The 18677-nt window shown below is 46.2% G+C and overlaps 1 protein-coding gene across 1 annotated transcript; it reads right to left on the bottom strand.

Moving 5' to 3' along the window:
* Positions 1-1165: 1165 nt before the first annotated feature.
* On the bottom strand, positions 1166-18153 carry LRRC58 (leucine rich repeat containing 58). Its single transcript, XM_074897159.1, has 4 exons — positions 17615-18153; positions 8573-8701; positions 6954-7231; positions 1166-5506 (listed from the first exon to the last, which is right to left on the bottom strand). The coding sequence occupies exons 1-4, from the start codon at positions 18151-18153 to the stop codon at positions 5298-5300; spliced, it is 1155 nt and encodes a 384-aa protein (XP_074753260.1). The 3' UTR covers positions 1166-5297.
* Between the last annotated feature and the right edge of the window lie 524 nt (positions 18154-18677).

Here is an 18677-nt window from a genome sequence, read left to right as displayed (position 1 = left end):
GAAATTCTTCCCTGTGAGGGTGGTGAGACACTGGCACAGTTTTCCAGAGAAGCTGTGGCTGCCCCCTCCCTGGCAGTGTTCAAGGCCAGGCTGGATGGTGGGCTAGTGGAAGGTGTCCCTGCCCATGTCAGGGGGGGTTGGAACTAAGTGATCTTTAAGGTCCCTCCCAACCCAAACCATTCTGTGATTCTATGATTTACACTCTTCTCAGTGCATTAGTGCTAAAAGCAAAGAAGAAAGTTTGAGAGCCAAGATTTTCTCCTTGAGATCAGAAGATGGGCACTTTATGTCAGGAAGATGTTGCACATCTGGACAGACTTCTGCACTAGGAGGAGATTATAGCACCAGAGGCAGAGGAGATTGTGGATTTTTCATCCTTGGAGGTTTTTAAGACTCAGCTAGAGAAACCCACAGCAACCTGAACTAGTGCTGGTGCAAGCCCTGCTTAAATGTTATTTGAAATGGGGCTGCTGCATAATTTGAAAGGTTTTCATTACATATGAAGTTGAACCATCTCTGAAATAGTTCCTGATGAAGTTCATATCAAGTAATTCTTGTTTCCCACTGTCCCATTTTCCAATAGACCACATTTCTGCACTGACAACTGGTAATTGCACGGCAGGATCTGAAACATTTTGGCAATAGATCACAAATGCTTTTCAGGATGTAGGAGAAAACATGGGATTACACAAGAAATGGGAACACAGTAGCCACTTAACATGATCAGAAAAATAACATTCAAAAAGTCATTTACAGGTTTCAGGGTTAGTGTATTAAGAGGGAAACAATTCAAGAAGTTTAGAACTGTTGCTTCCTAGTGCTGGAAAACTCCACCATGACACTGTGCTCTCTTGTTTGTATATTTATCTTGCCCATGAGTTACTTCTACCTTTGAACTCTGAAGCAAATTTCTGCAACACTGTACCAGAAGTAAAACAGGGTCTGGTCTAACACACACTGGTCTGTCCCAAGTGGGCCTCAAAAAACAAGAGTTTCAGCAGTCCCTCTGAAAGTCTTACCTACTCTTGGTTTTACACAGCACAGGTCAAAGCTCATCTGTTCCCTGACCATGTATAGCCCCATTTTTAATATTTACAATTCTGCAAGGCTTCTGCCTGCAGCAATAACAGAATCGAGATGCCAGTAAATAATGGACAAACAACTGTAGAAATAACATTCTTGGTTTAGTGTTTGCAATTTGTTTTACAGCTCATAATGCAATACTGTTAGAGATATTCTATATTCATACATTTCTAGCAAAATACACTTTTAAAAACATAAGGCACTTCAAGACTTCCTAAAACAAATGCTCACGATAAAATTCAACAAGAGGGCTGGATGAGAACCCTTTCTACCCTTAATGTTTAGGTCAGTAAAATATAAATTGTCTAGTCAGGCAGGCAAATGAAATAATCAATAGAAAGGTCTCCGAGATAGAGTTACTGCTGTATTAGTGTGCATTCTGAAGTAGTCTATTTGAAGTATCTTCAGTTGGGGAGGGAGGGCATGGTGTGAATAAGATGCATTAAAATAGTTCTTTGAACTGGGTAACAAAGACACATTGCAAGGATTAAGTTTCATTACTTTCATTGGATTAAATTCCTTCCATTCATTATTGCCAACAAGAATAAGGAACAAAAAGGAGCTGATTCTCCCCTCCCTCCCCCCCACTCCCATTATAATTCAACACAAGATTTCAAAGACTTAAAATGTCCAGGATAGAAGCCCGTGAAAAACTGCATCTGGCCACTTCAGAATATGTTTAAATATTCATTACTGACTTCCTCAAGTCTCACCTCTTATTAAAGAAAGAGAAACATAAAAGAATTGGCAACAGTGTAAGTTGCCTCCAGTCAAATTGATATTTTGCTTCTTTTTAACCCGACCCCACTGTTCACATTAAGCACCTGCATTCAGAAACGCACCAGCAGCTCCCCTTGGCAGAGAGATGGCAGGGCAGAGGATGAATGCAGGCAGGGCCCCGGGCCCCGTGGGGAAGAGGGAATGAGCAACTTTGCTTCACATGCTTGTGTCTCGGCTTAAGAACAGTTTCAAAAGCTGGACATGCTGGGCTGCTGTAGCAACAAGGGGACTGATACCAAAACACTGACTGAAGACTTCACTCTGAGATGCATCCGTAGAACTGAAATCCACTATTTAAAACTGACAAAAAGAGCTATAATGCTGGCAAAACCACTGTCTGCTTCTCAGGGCCCCTGAGAAGAGGCTGGTAGGAACTAGTGCCTACCATCCATCAGTGTATTTTCAAGTTATGTCTTATCCTATTTTATTGCCCAGTACGTTTTCCAGTCTTCCAGGCCTAACAATTGCTAAAAAACTTGACTCCCAGAGGCTCAATACATTAGGCGCTACAGTACAAACCTGCACTCCTAATCCTCTCAAATCCACCTCTGAGGGGAAAAAAACAACAACCAATCAACAACCATTTTTTTTTCCTTACAAATCCATGATTGTTTTAAACTCTGACTTAGTTGAATTGCACTTTAAAGCCCAGCAGCAAAAAGAAAACTTGGTAGCTGTATTTGGGAATAGATATACATTTTTAAGAGACAAGATATTTTATAAAGTCTAAAAATGCATAGAGATATCAACTGCATAAACTGTCAAGTTTTGACCTGGCTACAATGAAGAAGCTGTGAAAAGAGATTAGCCTATTAGAATTGGGGCAGAAATGGGATGCCTGTTCAGTTAGGAAAGCTTGATCCTTAACTGCATTTGCTAAATTAGAACCAGCCACTACTGGTCTTAACCCATCACACACAGAGGTGCTACCGTGCAAACAGGAACTGTGGTGAAATCTAACCTAGTAAAGTAAAAAAATGAATGACTTCAAGACAGCTGCTGCCAAAGAGGAGAAAGGAAGGTGGTACCTCATGGCCCTGAGCTTAAGAGATCTTGAGATCTCAACTTGTGTGGCTCACTTTCACTGGCAGAAGTGCCAAGCTCGAGATCACTCAGTTGCTCACTGCTGTTATACTAGCAGCCAATTTAAAACCATGGCTCTACAACCAGTTTACTGTCCCTCAGCACTGGCATGAAAATATTCACTTGGGACAGGAAGAAGCATCTGAAAGAGGCGATGAAGAACAAAACACAGGCCACTCACTGATCCAAATCTAACTAGCAGCATGCAGTCAGTTTTTCTCAAAATCTGTAGGTTCTTCTGCCCAAGCAAACCTCACAGAATTTGCTAAAGTGACATCCAGTTGCTTTGCACATATACCTTATTCTGTCTTTAAAAATATACTTTAAAAAATTATTTAGAAAGGCACACAGCACGTGCAATTTAGTTCCCTGTGGATCTCTGCATGTGGGGAATCTTCAGACTAAGCTGCAATGATTAATAACAGATGGGGTGCTATTTTACAACCAGATCATTTCTTTCAAATTCCAGTTCTCTCCAAAGGAAACTGGGGAAACGAGTAGTGCTGTCAAGGAAATGCAAGGCAAGAAGTTCAACCTGCACACCAAGACAGACTGGAATGTAAAACGTTTCCCAGACCTTGTTCTTCAGGTCACATTAAAGAAAAAATTGTAGTCTAATTACAAAAAAAAAAAAAAAAAAAAAATCACTAAAGCTAGTTACAGAGAGTAGAATTATCAAAGTGCTTTAATATATAAAGTGTCAAATATAATTAAACAGGACCATTAACACAGAGCTGCCATAAGATATTCAAATAGATATATTCGTTTTCTGAATGCAGGAGAGAAGCACAGATTTTTTATTTCCCCCTTTGGACCAGAGTTGGTTAAGGAAAGTTTTTCTTGTTCATTTAGCTTTTTCACACAATGTATTAGCTCTGCTTATGCATTCAAAGGCACAGCTGGATTTGCTCTGTCTGAAACTGCATCAAAAGGACTGTCATGAAATATTAATAAAGGGGCAGCTCTCACTGACAAAAACACACAACAGCCCCATAAAGTAGATTTATCGATCTCTGTCAATTCATAATATTAATTTTCATAAGATATTTCTTGATACTAAAAAATTCCGAGCTATTTTCTGCAGCTTTCCTTTAAACACAGTTTAAGATAACTGAATGTGTTATTTGAACAATCTAACAGACTGCCAAAGCTATTATAACCAGAGCAAATGCAAACAAATAAATAAGGAAGAGGTTTCAAAACCACCTCGTGCAAGATACTCACGCCTCAGCCTCCCTACTGGCTTTTCCTCTCATGTTATGAATAAGAAAAAAGAAAAGCCATTCTCCACGGCACTTCTCTCAATACTTGCAATTCATTAAGCTGCTGCCTGCTTTAAGCAGATGACCTTAAAGATGGAAAGCAACTCTGTACCAAGCACAGCAGAGCTGGCTGCAGCAGGGGGACATGGTTGTTTAGAAACCAGAAATGTCAATCAAGACCTGTCCTGCAATTCACAGATATAAAAGCAGATTTGCTCCAGTATGCTGAGACTCAAAACATGATTCGGAGCATCTCATCTGGTCCCTTGCGCAGGCACATATGGCCGTGAGTCTGAAGTAATACCAAGTCTCAGTAGAACAACTCCTCTGTTTTCTGAAGGCACCATAAGGACAGCAACACTCCAGGTGTAATGGGAAGAGGCAGAGGGAGGAAAAATAAAAAATACAGTTAGGAGGAAACACTAAGAGCAGCTTAGTATAACAAGGGAGAGGAGAAAAAAAGGTGGCTCAGTTCTATGATGGCTGTACCCTCTGTTACAGAGACCCTACGCCTCTAGGCAAAGGAAGAGCAACCAGGGTTTGGAAAAATCTACTCCTGAACAAATAAAGAATCCAACTCCCGTTTTTAGGGGATGGGTGTAAAATCTGTAACTGAAATCACAGGAGACAGCAAAGAATCAAAACGCTACATAAAACATTGGAGTCCGTACATACTCACATGGCATCATTAGCCTGTTTCTGATTTACCACAGTGTTAAGAGATCTGACCAGTCTCCTCTGCTCTGAGGTGTGACTGAAGTTCAGTGAAGTGTCATCTATTAAAACCCTTCTCAATCCGCCAGTGAGAACGAATCCCCCTCCCCAGGCCGTACAAGGGAGGGGGGGGGTGTCTCCCAAGCAGGAGATGTTTCTAACAATCCCAGGCACCCTACAGGCAGCATGCCACCAAGTGAGTTCTCCTAAGTAGCACTGCACCAAGCAAGTCTAGGCCTTGCTAAGATGTTCTGCCCCTTGCATGGACTTGAGGACAGTTTCTCATGAGCCCTTTGGGCCAGAGGCTCGTGCTTTGCTGTTCCATTAATGCTTTTCAAAGATGTTTTCCTTTCCGGCTTCCCCTCTCACTCCCTGTTATCCCAGAAGGACTTTCTGCATCCTGCGTGCAGCGACGCTGGCTTCGTCCTCAGAGTCAGACTCACTCTGGGAAGTAGAGCTCTGGGAGGCAGAGCTGCAGGGAGAGGAGCACTCTGGGGAGCACAGGTAGTGCATCAGCGGGAGGCGGTACTTCCCACAGAAGTCAACGAACTTGATTTGTCTGACACAGCTGTCAAAGTAGACACCTGTAAGGGCAGAAGGAACAGTAACAACACATGAGACCCCGTGTGGAGAAGCCTGTAAACTCTGCAAGGTTGTTGAGGCTGGTGCAAATGCCTCAAATTAGCATTTAAATGACACGGCACCTGACACAGAAGAACAAGGGATACTGGAGGAAGAGAGGGGACCAAGACACCTACGGAAATGTGAAATTTCCTTTCTTAGTTAAAAAGAAAAACTAAAATCTTGTAGAACTCTATTTGATAGGTGATTCAGAATGGCACACTCTACACGAAAAGACACAGGGCAACTACTTCCAAAGAATCTGGCAATTTCTTCTAACCATGAGGGAGAAATCTCCAGCTGGGAATTTGCAAACTTCTTAAATGTCAAATTAATTCATCTACTCTATTTTCAAACTTGTAAAACCTCTTCTACCAGCTAGCAAAAATGCACAAATAGACCTTCATAGCTTTACTTTTCTTCTGCTTGAATGAAGTCACCATGCTGAGTTTGGATGCTACTTTCCATGGCAACAGTGTTGCTGTAACATGCAATTACGTTCTTTTCCTGTCACAGCAAGTGATTTTAGACAGTGCCATTTTCAGAAGTTTCCAGCGGTGTTTTAAGTCTTAGCTGGTCTGGAGTAAGCTTTTCTCCTGCAGTGCTAAAGCAATGCTGCTGTACTGTGGTAGTTCATAAGCGAAAATGAGACAGAGCAAAACCAATCCACTGTTATAACTCTAAAAAAGGAGACATTACTTTCCTTTCCAACACAAGTTCCAGCCCTTCTGTCTTTGCTTACAGAGCAAGCTTTGATATTGTCCTATAAGGAGATAAGATAACAGCCTGTGTTATGACTGCAGGGTAGATACTAATTAATTATTTTCTTCCTTAATCTTCTAAAGGCTAAATGCGCAGATCATTTACTCTGGATAAAGATTAAGCATTAAGCCAAATTAAGCTCAAGCATTCCAGGCTTTTCTATGAAGTCCTCTCCTTCCAGGAACCACAAGCTAGTAGTCCCAAGCAAGAGCTAAACAAGTCGCTTCTGCTAACTGCCAAGCACTGCAGCTTCTCTCCTCTCTTCCATTCAGAAAGGAAGCTTGCTGTTCAGCAAGAGTGCTTGCAAATGTTCTCCTGTCCATTACCTAGTCTGAGCTTTTTCACGGCAAACAGATCGGAAACTTCAGACCATAAAAGCATGGTGGTGTGCTGGGATAAGCTGCAAAGACTCTGACAAAAACGGTCTTACGTTCCCATGCAGATAGAGTAAACCAGCACTACAGCTTTGAACATCATTCCTAAGTGAACAAGATTCCTTCCTTAAAGACCTGGAGCCAATGAAATACAGCTAGAATTTGGATGCAACATCATTTCAAACTTGACTGAGCTACTGAAGTCACAGCAAGCGAGAGGGAAAGAAAACCCATCAGGTAAAAGCAGGGAGCAGAGCAGTGAAGGTGAACTTACCCCCACATTTAGGATTGGGACAGTTGCTGGCCAAGCTCAGATACCGGACAAGATTCTCCGGGAGATCACTGGGAGCGTAGGGAACGTTGCGAGTTTTAATTGTGCGTCCAGCCAGTTCCTGAAGGCTTGGGGGATTGTAGGTCAGGTCACGGACAAACCGAACTACCAGTGGGTTCCCACGCAAGCTCAGCTCTTCCAGGTGAACCAGGTTAAGGATCTCTCGTGGAAGGTAAGTCAGCAGGTTATTGTGCAGGCTGAGGGAACGCAGGGAATGCAGCCTGGGGATGGAGGTGGAAACCCAGTCAAGATGGGCAAGCAAAATCATTCCACAACTGCATTCCACAGTCCTGATTACTCTCCCCTCTCCCACCAATCTCTTTTATTTTGGCTTTTCTTCCTTTTAAGACATAAATTCATGCTAGAAGAGCTGCTGTTACTCCAGCACACACAAGGCCCTAGAAAACCTGGCTCAACTCTGGAACACCTGTTAAAGAAACAGTCTTATGTGCTGCTGTCTCTCTCAATATTGCCCCCCCACACACCCCAAAAAAGGTAGCACAGAACAAAAGTATACAAACTGAGTGAGTGCTTTCAGGGGAGATAATGCTACCTTGGGTACAAGGAAGCATTATCTCCCTGTAGCAAGAACGGTTCCATGCAGTACTTTGAATATGTCACCTGCTTTCACTCATGCATTAAAGATGATTGCTGGTAGGCAGCCAACTCTGGAAAACCCCATGGGTTTTTTCACTGCTTGCAGCTGCATCACCTTGCTCTGTGATACTACCAGATCTCAGAAGCTAAGCAAGGTCAGGCCAGGCAAGCATCAGCATGGGTGCCAAGCAAGTTTTTTGGCTTTGGAGGAGGTGTTCACCTCTCTCAGGAAGCACAAAGCAATGCTTCAGCACAGAGTCCAGGGATGCTCTCAAACCAGTCCAAGTTACAAGACAACTGGACACTGTACATTAAGAATAATACCACTACACCATCAAATTACAACTCAGAAAACTCACGAGCTGCCATTCAATTGCTTTTGGGGTTACAGCTACACACTGAATTCTTCACCTCTCATCTTAGGCTACCCATACAGAGTTTGCAGTGCCCTCTTCCCCCTTGTGAAACAGATAAAGGAGTAACTTATCCTATAGAGCCATGCTGCAGGATTTAACAAGCACTAAAACATTCTGAGATCCCACAGTAAGAAATGCCAAGAAAGCATAGAGGATGGTACTACACAAAAGCACACACAAAAAGGATTTGGGTGAAAGACAAAACAGACCAAGCATTCTTCACTAAGAACACGGTAGCATGGCAGTTCATCTTTTCTGAATTGCCCAGGTACTTCTCAGAGCTCCCTGTACAATTCTATTAATATTAATTCACCTTAAAGTGTATACTGGTGACATTTTCTTTTTTCATAACCGTTTGATTGAGATTTCAATATTACATATACATGGTCTGCCTGCAGTACACCATGCTAAGGATTTTCTTATTCCAGTCTAGTCACATTAACAAACTAAAGGACAAATAGGTCCTCCCAGATGCTTTTACGCACACATACAGAAGAAAATGTTCAAGGAGTTAATTACAGGCAGTGGCTGATGACAGTAAAAACTCACTGTGCCAGCTGAGGTGGAATGCTCTGGATCTTGTTGTCACACAGAACTAAATAGCTTAGAGAAGGCAGGTTCGCTAATTCAGGTGGAATTGAACTAATGAAATTTCCTCCAAGGTACAGAAACTCTAAACTGAAAAAGAGAAGATAAAATACTGAGTTATTTCATTAAGGTCATTTCCAGTTTCATTTAACACTTGGTCTTCTCATCTCCTGCATTTTTTAAAGAAAACTTACAGATGACTACATATGAGATAATCTGATGAGGGAAAAAAAAAAAAGCTCAGTTACACATCAAAATTACAACAGAGCTGCTGTTTCACAACAGATAATGTTGAGATTTACCTCCAGCCTCCTGCAGTCACCATTACATCTGCAGGTAGGCACCAGACAGCCATGCGTTCCTACAACAAGCTCACATGCAAAGCTCCCGCTCCTATTTCCAGGGAAAATCAGCCTGCACATGCAAGGTCTGCAGCACCAACACAGATCCTGCTGCAGCCCGTGGGAGTTCTCAGTTTCAGTAGGAGCAAAGCAAGAGCGCAGTGGCTCTCCCTGAAAATTCCAGCCCTACACAATCACTAGTTGCTCTTTACAGTATCATTTGACTCCTCAAGTGACTAACTGCAACCCTTCAGTGGAAATCAGAGGCAGCCTGTCCCGTTTTGATACAATTCACATACTAACACCACAGCTGCACAGCACAGAGTACACCCACGTTGCACAATTACTTGCACGCCATTTCTCAGATAGATGGATTTCAGTATACTGAAGCCATGGAGCCCAAAGTTACCAAAAACATTAGCTGAGCTTAACTGCAGTTAAGGCCTAACTAAAAGGGAAAAAAAAAAAAAAAAATCATCACTGGATGTCCTGTGAAAACTCAGTGGTTGGGAGGCAGGAACAAAGAGAGGCACTAGATCCCTTCTGCCAGGTGGAATAGCCAGTATTTGCTGTGCATCTCTGCCCTTCCAGGGAGAAAGATTGGCAAGTGCTTCTCTTCAATGTAATAGCTGCAAGTCCCCATTTCACAGAGTCGGATAGTTTTCCTGCCCTGTTCTCAGATGCTGTCTGGAAGAGGAGCAACAGCAGGTTCAGTTTGGGTACCTCTGACTTGAAAGAGACACCATTGCTAATCATGGTCCAGACAACATTTTTCCGCATGCCTAAAAAAAAGTGGATCCTACAGTCCTGTCTGAAGGTGCTGGCTTAAAATCTCCAGTACACACTTGGGTTAGCTGCCTAACTACAGTGTACACTGGCCCCCTCTGATCCACCAAGCATTCCCCGTGGGTCAGGGAAAGAGAAGTCATCCAGGCTCCATCAGCCTTTCTTTAAGAACAGCTTATAACCTCCTTGGAATAGGAGACACCTTCATCTCACCCCAGCAACTCAGAAAGGCTGTGGATACAACTGGCAAAGAAACACACAATCAAACCACACAAGGGACACAGCAGTCGACGCAGAGGTGGTCTGAACCCTGCAACTGAGGGTCTGATCCCTGGGCCTGCTGCTGGGATGGAGCAGAATGGTAGAAAGTGACTATTATGTTCAGTTCTTGAAAGAAACTTGAATCCCAAAGATCCAATAACAGCACCTGCTTGGGCTACAGGGGCCACTAACACAGCGCAAAGGACCATCTGCCCAAGAGCGAAGAACAGACCTCTGCAACACACCAGGTTAACACTCACAGAGCTTAACTCCCCCTGGATCCGCTCACCTTTCTGGAGTGTGTCAAAGGCAAGCTAAATAACTTAAGTTCGCAAAGTGGGCGCAAAATTAAGCCTTAAACTGGATTTGACTACGTGAAAGGAAGTAACTATACTTGCTTCAGTTGAGAGATTGAGTGGGACAGCACATTTGGGGGTTATTCTGAACACACAAGAAAGTACACAAGGAGAAAACCATCACCAAAGCCCCACTGCTCAGAAGTAGCCCCTCTTCTACACAGACAGCCTGTAGTGAGGAGTGGGGTAGGAGGAAGGCTGTTGTGAAGATACCACATCAAGGGGAGATTATTTTTAATTAAATTTTGATCCCCTAACAAAGCCCTGAGTTTTAACCAAAATTCCTCCTTCAACCTCCATTGTTTCCCACGATGGATTTAGGCTGCTTGGCTCTCATTAGGGAGTTAACTGCTGACCATACAATTCCGAGGCATATTTTAACTCCATGCCATTGCTGGAGCCCACAGCAAAAACTGTTGGGCAAGGGAATTGTAGTGATGTGGATTTCAATGTTTAAACAAGGTTTAGATATGTACAAGTTTCCACTTCCTAGGAAAAGTGAATAATTAACTCATCATCTTCTGTGTTTGAAGACAATAATGACCATACAGCCACACTGCATGAAAACACATGCTAGGGAAGGAGAAGAGGGGTGCAAAATATATAGTATAGGGGTTTTGAAATTCATTTCAAGGCATGAAATACCTAAGTTTCAAGAGCAGCTTACTGCACAAGCTAAGCATGCAAAAACACTGCTTACAAACTACTTACAGCTTTCAATTCCGTTCTCTCTAAAGTCTGTGTAAAAAGAACATCAGTTACAGCAGCTAGGAAATAAAGCTCCAACAGCAGGCTACAAACTGTCTGTTAACTAAAAATCCGCTAAATAAGGTAATTCCTTCAGTGGCAACAAAGGGCTTCTTAAAAATTGTCTTCTGAGTCACCTTTTTGAGGTCAGTAGGCTAACCACCCGCTGGGCCCAGTCTAGTACAGCAAATCAGAATTTCCAACATCAATTTAAGATATGAATTAGATGGTAAATTTATTTAAAAAGCACAGGGAGGAGGTTTTGAAACTATAAAGAAACTTATTTTACATACAGCGAAGATATTCTTACAGCTTCCACGGAAACACTGCTTAGTAGGCAAAAGAAATCAGTCATTGCCATCCCCCCAAAATACAATTAGCTAGAAAGAAGGATCTAGCTTAGTCTTGGCTGAGCAACAGGGAGAAATCAACAATAGTAATTTCTGTGTCAAATTAAGGTGTCAAGAATTGTTTGAGCAAAGCTAACTATGACAGAGACAAGGATTTTCAAGAGACACAACCCTTTTGCTGACCACACCACTGGGGCCACAGTTTGTTCCCAGCTCACCTACTCCTGGCCTGATTTTCATGTCATACAAAGGCTGTACCTAGAGACCAAGGTAATGTGGCTCTTCAGCTGTCCTACTCAGGGGGCAAGCTGCTCCTCGGTAAGATGAGCAAGAGCACTGCTGAGCTCTGCCCTCCTCACAAAATAGCTTGCAATGAGGCAATTCACAACATTTACTGTAGTTTTTCACAGGAGGACCATAGCAGAGACAGGACTGAGCTTAGCAAATACTTCTAACTAACCTTTCACACCAAGACCCAGTTTTTCTGACAATCATTAATCTGCATAGTCATTTGGACAAGCCAGCTAAGGTTTCATGCATCACTGTGTACACAGACGGAGAGATGGAATTTTTCTGTACTTTCAAAAGTCAGTCCAGGAACTTAGAAGAGCCATAGAGCAATCAGCCTCAAACAAACCTAAGTTCAGTTCCTATTTTTGAAGCTAGAATAAAGGGTATACTTTCAACCTGCCACACAGGTACTGGCTGAACAAGTTTCAAGAGGAGACAAACACCAACAAAATCCATCTCAACAAAAAATGAAAATACCCCACATTTGACAGACTAACTAATGGAGGCTGACAACTTCTCTCCCACCTTTTAGCAATGTTTACAAAGACACTAACAAAAGGCCAGAGTCCCTTTCAGCCTCATATCCAGCAGGCCCCTCACTCAGCAGAGCCAGTACTAATTGCTGCCAAGCAGCAGGTGGCACGCTGGGCCCGTGGCATGTTCTTCCTCTAGCAGGGGGCGTAGGGTGGCTGTGGAAATCCTTTTACATATGGGAAGGGAGCGGGCAAATGCTCAAAGAACTATGAATTGATGCAGGTGGTGGCAGTTTAACATGCCAAGAGACCACACATTCTTACTTGAGTATGTCCTTGAGGTTTCCAGGTCATCATATAGCACAAAACAAATCAAAAAGCCCCCAATCACTCAGTAAGAAGAGCCCACTCTGAGCACTAGAGGCATTTTTGATACGAATTACCATGACATTTTCATAGTCATGTTTCAAGGGGAGAACGTCTCCTGGCATAGAAGACACTCAAATTTTCAATCCACCCTGTTTCCCCACAGATGCTTCTTTGGATAAAATTTAACAGCTGACATCAAACAGATGCATCTAAATAGGCAATCTAAAAAGAAACAATGGAGCCTGAAATAGCTCCAGGTCTTTTTAAGATAAACTTTTTAGCAATAAATTTCCAGGGCACTTTTTAGGCTGATACAAGGGAGGAATTTAAAAGCAGCCCACAATACACTCCTGTTCACCCTGTTCTACAATTTGCTAATTCCTGAGAGAACTGCAAAGCCTTTGCTGACACGCAAATTTAAGATCAAACAGTCGTCTGAAAACTATTTGCAAAACGTTTGAAGAGGGGAAGAAAAAGGGAGGCAGCAAGACGATTTCCTAATGCTGTATCTTTATCAAAGCTTCACTTGCCGTTTTTCCCACACTGTAACAGCCGTTAAGTGTATGCTTGTCTAACACGCTTAATACTACCCATGAATAAAAGCAAATACTCTGGTTTCCATTGCATCTAAGCCTTTGCACAAAACTTGGATGAATCCAGTTGGGCGTCTGATGCCTTTGATCCCTGCCCTTGCACAACTGGGCTTTACTAGAGGAATCCGTGCAAGCAGGAAAGGAGCATGCACAGAAAACGCCTGGAAAGAGCCTGGCTCTTTCTCAAGCTCTTTCTGCCTGCTCCTGGTGCTCTACTGAGCATCAGAGTATTCACTAGATGACTAAACTCGAAATTCACATCAGGAAATTCAAGGTATCAACTGCATCTCACTAAGTTCCTGAGAATTTTGCCCTTTACGGGAGACACTTGCAAGACGTTTCCCCAGGCGTGCACGCTCACGAGGGCAATCCGTGCACCCTTAAGCCAAAAGTTGGAGCTGGACAGTGAAGACCAGAGCTGTGTTCTACCAGACTTGCCAAACAAATTTTATCCAGAAAGGGCACAAGTAGATGACTACACTTCTAGCTCAGCAGCTGTCACCCTTAGCACATCCCCCACTGGATCAGCAGAGGAAGGATACACACAACCAACCTGGCAGTGGGATGTCTATGCAGATCACAGCTGGAGCTGCCAGAGGCTGTGAATCGAGACTGACCATAACACGTCACACCGAAAACACAGCAAGGTCAGTGTTGGAGGGAGAACTACAAAAAAGATGACACTTATATCTACATATGCTAAGCTCATTTTTTAACTGGCAACAAACATGGAAACAATGCAAAGAGAGCTGCTCTCACCCATCTGGTGCGTTTTCTACTCCAAATTCACAACAACAGCCAATGCTGCAATTCAGGCCTTGTGCTGTACTGACACGGCTAGCTGACAGTATCTGGGGGTGGTGGGCATTCAGAAAGGGCTGCCACAGCCACACTATTTAAAGAAACCCTCAGTAGGGCCCATGCTTACCTTTCTCAGAAACATAAGAGGTCGTTGCAGCTCACCATAGACAATTACGGTGGAATTAGGAGGGAAGAACACTGCATTTTCCGAATGGAAAACATGAAGTAAAGGGTATTCATCCTTGATGCTGGCATGCTATGATCAGCATCATCCTGCTGCTGTCACCAGGGCAATCGTGATCACCCACTTATGAAGCCATGTGACAGAAGCTTCAAGCATCAGGACATCTATAGGTGGTCCTTCTACAATGGCCTAGGAGGCAACTGATAGTCAGGTGAAAGGCATTTGCTTTCTGTGCAGGATCTAGCACTGCGCACAGATTTGTGTGGGCAAAGATGGGGCAGATGGCTGAAGCTGGAAGGAGTAAGACCAGACAGCAGCAAGGCTGGCTGGGGTTCTTATTGCTGTTCATTAACTCCTCAAATCACTAGGAACATGCTAGGGAAAAGTTTTTGCACAAAACACCTGACCCCCAGCTTGCTCCAAAGTCGTGAATTTATTATCTTCATGTGAATAACAACGCATGGCACACGTCTCTCATTCCAGGGCCTCTGCATCTGTAGTTGCCAGCATGTTCCTTCTCCCTTGGCAGATCAGACTCATCAGCTTTCTATTCTTTCAGCTTCAGAACATAGACTCCTTACCTGCATATTCCTGGCCTTCACCAAAACTGACATGCTACCCTTTCAAAAACTACAACAGGAAACTATGGAGTGCACAGGAAAGACATCAGTCTTTGTTACCAATAATTTTTTTTTTTTAAATCTCATCAAAGCTCAGACATGTCCTGAAAACATAAAAGTATCTCTAGATCTCTGCAACTCTGCTCTATAATCAATGACTTGAGCAAATGGGAAGCTGCCAGGGTCACAGAAAGAGGAGAACTGCTGGCCTCAGGAACTCTAGTACTAGCAGAAGGAACGTGTCTGGTCAAAGTGCTGCCTGCGTTCCTCTGTGGTCTCAGAGACCTCAAGACATGAGAAACACTTCTTTTACGGGAAGTTGTATATGGAAAAAGGCTGAGAGTCTTGGCTTGCCAATAACAGCAAGACAGACACTTGCAGCTTGAGCTGTAAGGTTAAGAGAAGCCCCAGCACCTACACCAGGTCCCACCTCCCGGCCCAGAGTTCAGAAACGAATCCAGCGTTGCCCTGCCACAACAGCTGGTTCTGCTCTGTCCTTGCTCAGGCTCATTTCAACCATTTCAACACTATGCATGCTCATGCTGCAGACACCCTTCTTGCTTGCAGGCAGGAGGAGGGTCTAGCAGCAGTTCCTCTCCAGTACATATGCACTATCTTTTTGGCAGCGGTGTCAGGTCAGGGGTCCCAATGAGTAGATTCAGGATTCCCTCTGGAGGAATATTAAATTATAAAGTATTGTTTTTCTCCCAGTTCTGGCAAGCAAGTGTGCTGCTCCCTTTTGTTACTTAAGCAGTTGCAAATACAGAAGAGTCAGGGATGGCACAGTGGTAAAGAAGCTGACAATCCTGGTGGAGCATGGATTCGCTATCTTAAGCTAAAGTTCAATTATATTATGGTGACACGTTAGCAGAAGTTCAGTGAGTTTGCAGTGATTACAAGGGCAGCAGACACAAGCTGGGTCTAGTCTAATTTTATTACCTGACACATCACTTTGTAACGATAAACCAACAGTTCAATTAGCCTTGTCCGTGTTTGCCCTCTTGGAATTGTCATTCTGGGGTTCGAGCATAACGAGCCCAAGAAAAGCAGCAGGACAGGACAAACAGGAGCCCTGCATCAGGGCAGGCCTGAGGAACAAAGCAGAGTAACCACACAGCAGCAGTCTGACAGCAGTGCAGCATGGAGTGCAGCACACAGCCCACTGTGCCCTGCTACTCCACCTGGTACCCTCCCAGGATCAGCAGCATAACAAAAAGCAGGGCTGAGGTTTGTTTACTTGGGGGGGGGAAAAAAAAAAAAAAGAAACGAGACAGAGAGAAACCACAACCACAGATGAGAGCATGCAAGCAGCAGCAGGGAGCCTCTGCCTCAGAGGTGGGTGCAACTAGATCCCAACCACATCCTGGATGCTACCAGGAATGCTACGGAGGAAACGTGGATCATCTCCCATGCATAACTGCCCTCCTCTCTTGGCCTCCTTTCCCATGAAGTTGGTGCCACTGTCCTCTTTTCCTTTGTTATCCCTGAAGGAACTGCTCCTGAACAGAGAGAAAGCTGAGGTTCTTCCTCCTCACGACAGCCCCAACCAAGGACACACCCCAACTCTGCCAAGAGGGGCAGAGGCATTCTCTAGCACTCAAAATGCCTCATAGCATGTCGGACTTAGCTCAACCCAGAGTTGCTCCAGATCCTCAACAGGTGCATGCTGTGCCATCTGGGCAAAAGCCACATACCCAACTGTATCACACAGTGACAGACTAAACCATTTCCTGCTAGCACTAAGCAGTTCCGGTACCTCCAACCTTGGGCTGTGGGAGACAACAACCTGTGCTTCCACTGGATGCAGCTTTGCTGAGCCATCAGGGCGAATCCAGCTAATTAGGGTCAAGGTTGCTGGAATTTGCGTAAGAGGGGCTGCCTCTGGCATGTCCCTTGGCAAAGAGACGGAGCGAAAAAAGTTCAGACCCAAAGTCTTAGTGCAAAGCCACACAGGGGCTAGTCTGAAGCTTGAGAAACCAGCAGAACACACCAGGGTGCCTGGGTGTAACAGGCGAGTCACAACATGGCCTCCGGCTTGCCCAGAAGGATGGCAGCCTTCAAAAGTACCTGCCCCAGGTCGTTGCGGGCAGCCAATGCCCAGTCCTACCTCAGAGCTGTTCCCACCCCACCAACATTCCTAAAAGCCATTATTCAGCCCCAGGTTTCTACCTCATCGGCCTGCGGTGGTGTGATTCAGCCCTAGAGCCAGATGTACCTGAGCGCAGCCTAGGGCTCTAAGCTTCAGAAGACCTGTCAGACCTACACGAGCTGGGTAGGTGGAGGGAAATACAACAAAACCCCAACTGAGCCTGCAAACACCCTGATGAGACTGAGCCATACCAGCAGAAAGGCCCTATTGTCTGCAGAAACCACAAGATCTTTATTCTCCTGTGCAGTCCTTTATGCAGCAGAGCTGCATGAGACCAGGGGGTTTATTTTGCTCTTGCCTAGAAACCTGTATTAAAGCAAAGCCACGGAGCACCTTCTGCACATCAACACTCATACCAACCACACTGACATTAGGAGAGGCTCCCCCACGCCAAGGCAGCCCAAGAACTAGGAAATCCTGGAAAAGTCGCCCATTTTGCAAGCGCAAAAGGCCCATCGCCCACCTGAAGAGCGGCTCTGAGTTTTGGTAACTCAACCTGCCGAAGGGGAAGAGACACGTTAGTAGCAGCAGTGCTTAGAGACACCTGAGGCCGGGCAAAACTCACTCCTCGACAGAGCGGGAGCGAGACACGAGGGCGTGCAAGAAAAGCCGGTTGGGTCTGCCCGGCAGCCCTGTGTGTGTCCCCCACACCCCGGGCAAAGGCCCTGCGCCCTGCCCTCACCTGCGGAGCTCCTGGATGTCGGGCGGGATACCGTGGAGGCGGTTGCCGCCGAGGCTGAGGCTCTGCAGCCCGCGGAGCCCCAGCAGGGCGGGCGGCACCTCGGCGAAGCGGTTCCCGCTGAGGTTGAGGACGCGGAGGGAGCGGCCGAGCGGGGCCTGCCCCAGCCCCTTGGGCAGCGAGCCGGGCCCGCCCAGCCGGTTGTTCTTGGCCAGGAGCGTGTGGAGGCGCGGCAGGGCCAGCAGCTCCGCGCCCAGCTCCGCCAGCCCCGTCCCGCTCACGTCCAGCACCTCCAGCGCCGGGAACCACTGCGACAGCCCGGCGGGCAGCGGGCCCGGCAGCCGCCGCGGCGACAGCACCAGCCGCCTCGCCTCCGCGCTGCGCCGCGCCGACAGCTCCGCCGCCAGCTCCGACAGCTCCTCCGCCGCCGCCGCCTCCTCCTCCTCCTCCTCCACCTCCTCCTCGCCCTCCTCCTCCTCCGCCGGGCCGCGCCGCAGTGACTCCGGCTCCATCTCCGGGCCCGCGCCACCCGCCGCCGCCATCCCGCTCGCGCCAAGCGACGTCCTCGCGCGCTGCCGCCGCCCTTGCGTCACCCCGGGGGCTCCCACACCTCGCCCCGCCCCCTCCGCCCCAGAATCTGAATAACGCCCGCCGGTGTCTCAAAGGTCCCCCCTCTCCCCCCATCCCCATGCTCGATCCCGGGCTCGCCGCCCGCCCAGGCGAGAACCGCTCCCCCACCGCCGGTAGAGGGGCGAGAGGTTTTATGCAGGTTGCGGGGCGCCCGCGGGAGGGCGGTGGAGAGAGAGCGAGCCCCGCCGCCGCCCCGGAACGAGCATGCGAGAGCCGTGCGTGGGCGGGGCAGCGCCTGTGGAGGGGCGGCGGGCACCCCCCGCTCCCGGCGGAGGACGTTCCCGTTACTGCCCCCCCGGACCGTTCCTCACCCCCCTCAGGGCACCGTTACAGCCCCGGGCACAACCCGCTCCCGGCGGGGCCGGCCAGCCGGTGCCCGCGGGGGCCTGGAAGTGGCACTTGGTGCCTTCGAAGGGCCACACGCCCGGCTGACTGG

The sequence above is a fragment of the Athene noctua genome, chromosome 1 (genome assembly GCF_965140245.1).
Source record: "Athene noctua chromosome 1, bAthNoc1.hap1.1, whole genome shotgun sequence".
Taxonomy (NCBI): Eukaryota; Metazoa; Chordata; class Aves; order Strigiformes; family Strigidae; genus Athene; species Athene noctua.
The sequence above is the reverse complement of the archived record's forward strand: the minus strand, read 5'-3'. Positions and strand labels throughout refer to the sequence as shown.

What these genes read in the sequence shown, in the direction of transcription:
- LRRC58 (XM_074897159.1), bottom strand. Translation starts at nt 18,153, where the DNA reads ATGGCGGCGGCGGGTGGCGCGGGCCCGGAGATGGAGCCGGAGTCACTG. An exon ending in GACATCCAGGAGCTCCGCAG is followed by an intron (nt 8,702 to 17,614) that starts GTGAGGGCAGGG and finishes TCTCTTTTTCAG; the next exon opens with TTTAGAGTTTCTGTACCTTG. An exon ending in ATTCCACCTCAGCTGGCACA is followed by an intron (nt 7,232 to 8,572) that starts GTGAGTTTTTAC and finishes CTCCATCCCCAG; the next exon opens with GCTGCATTCCCTGCGTTCCC.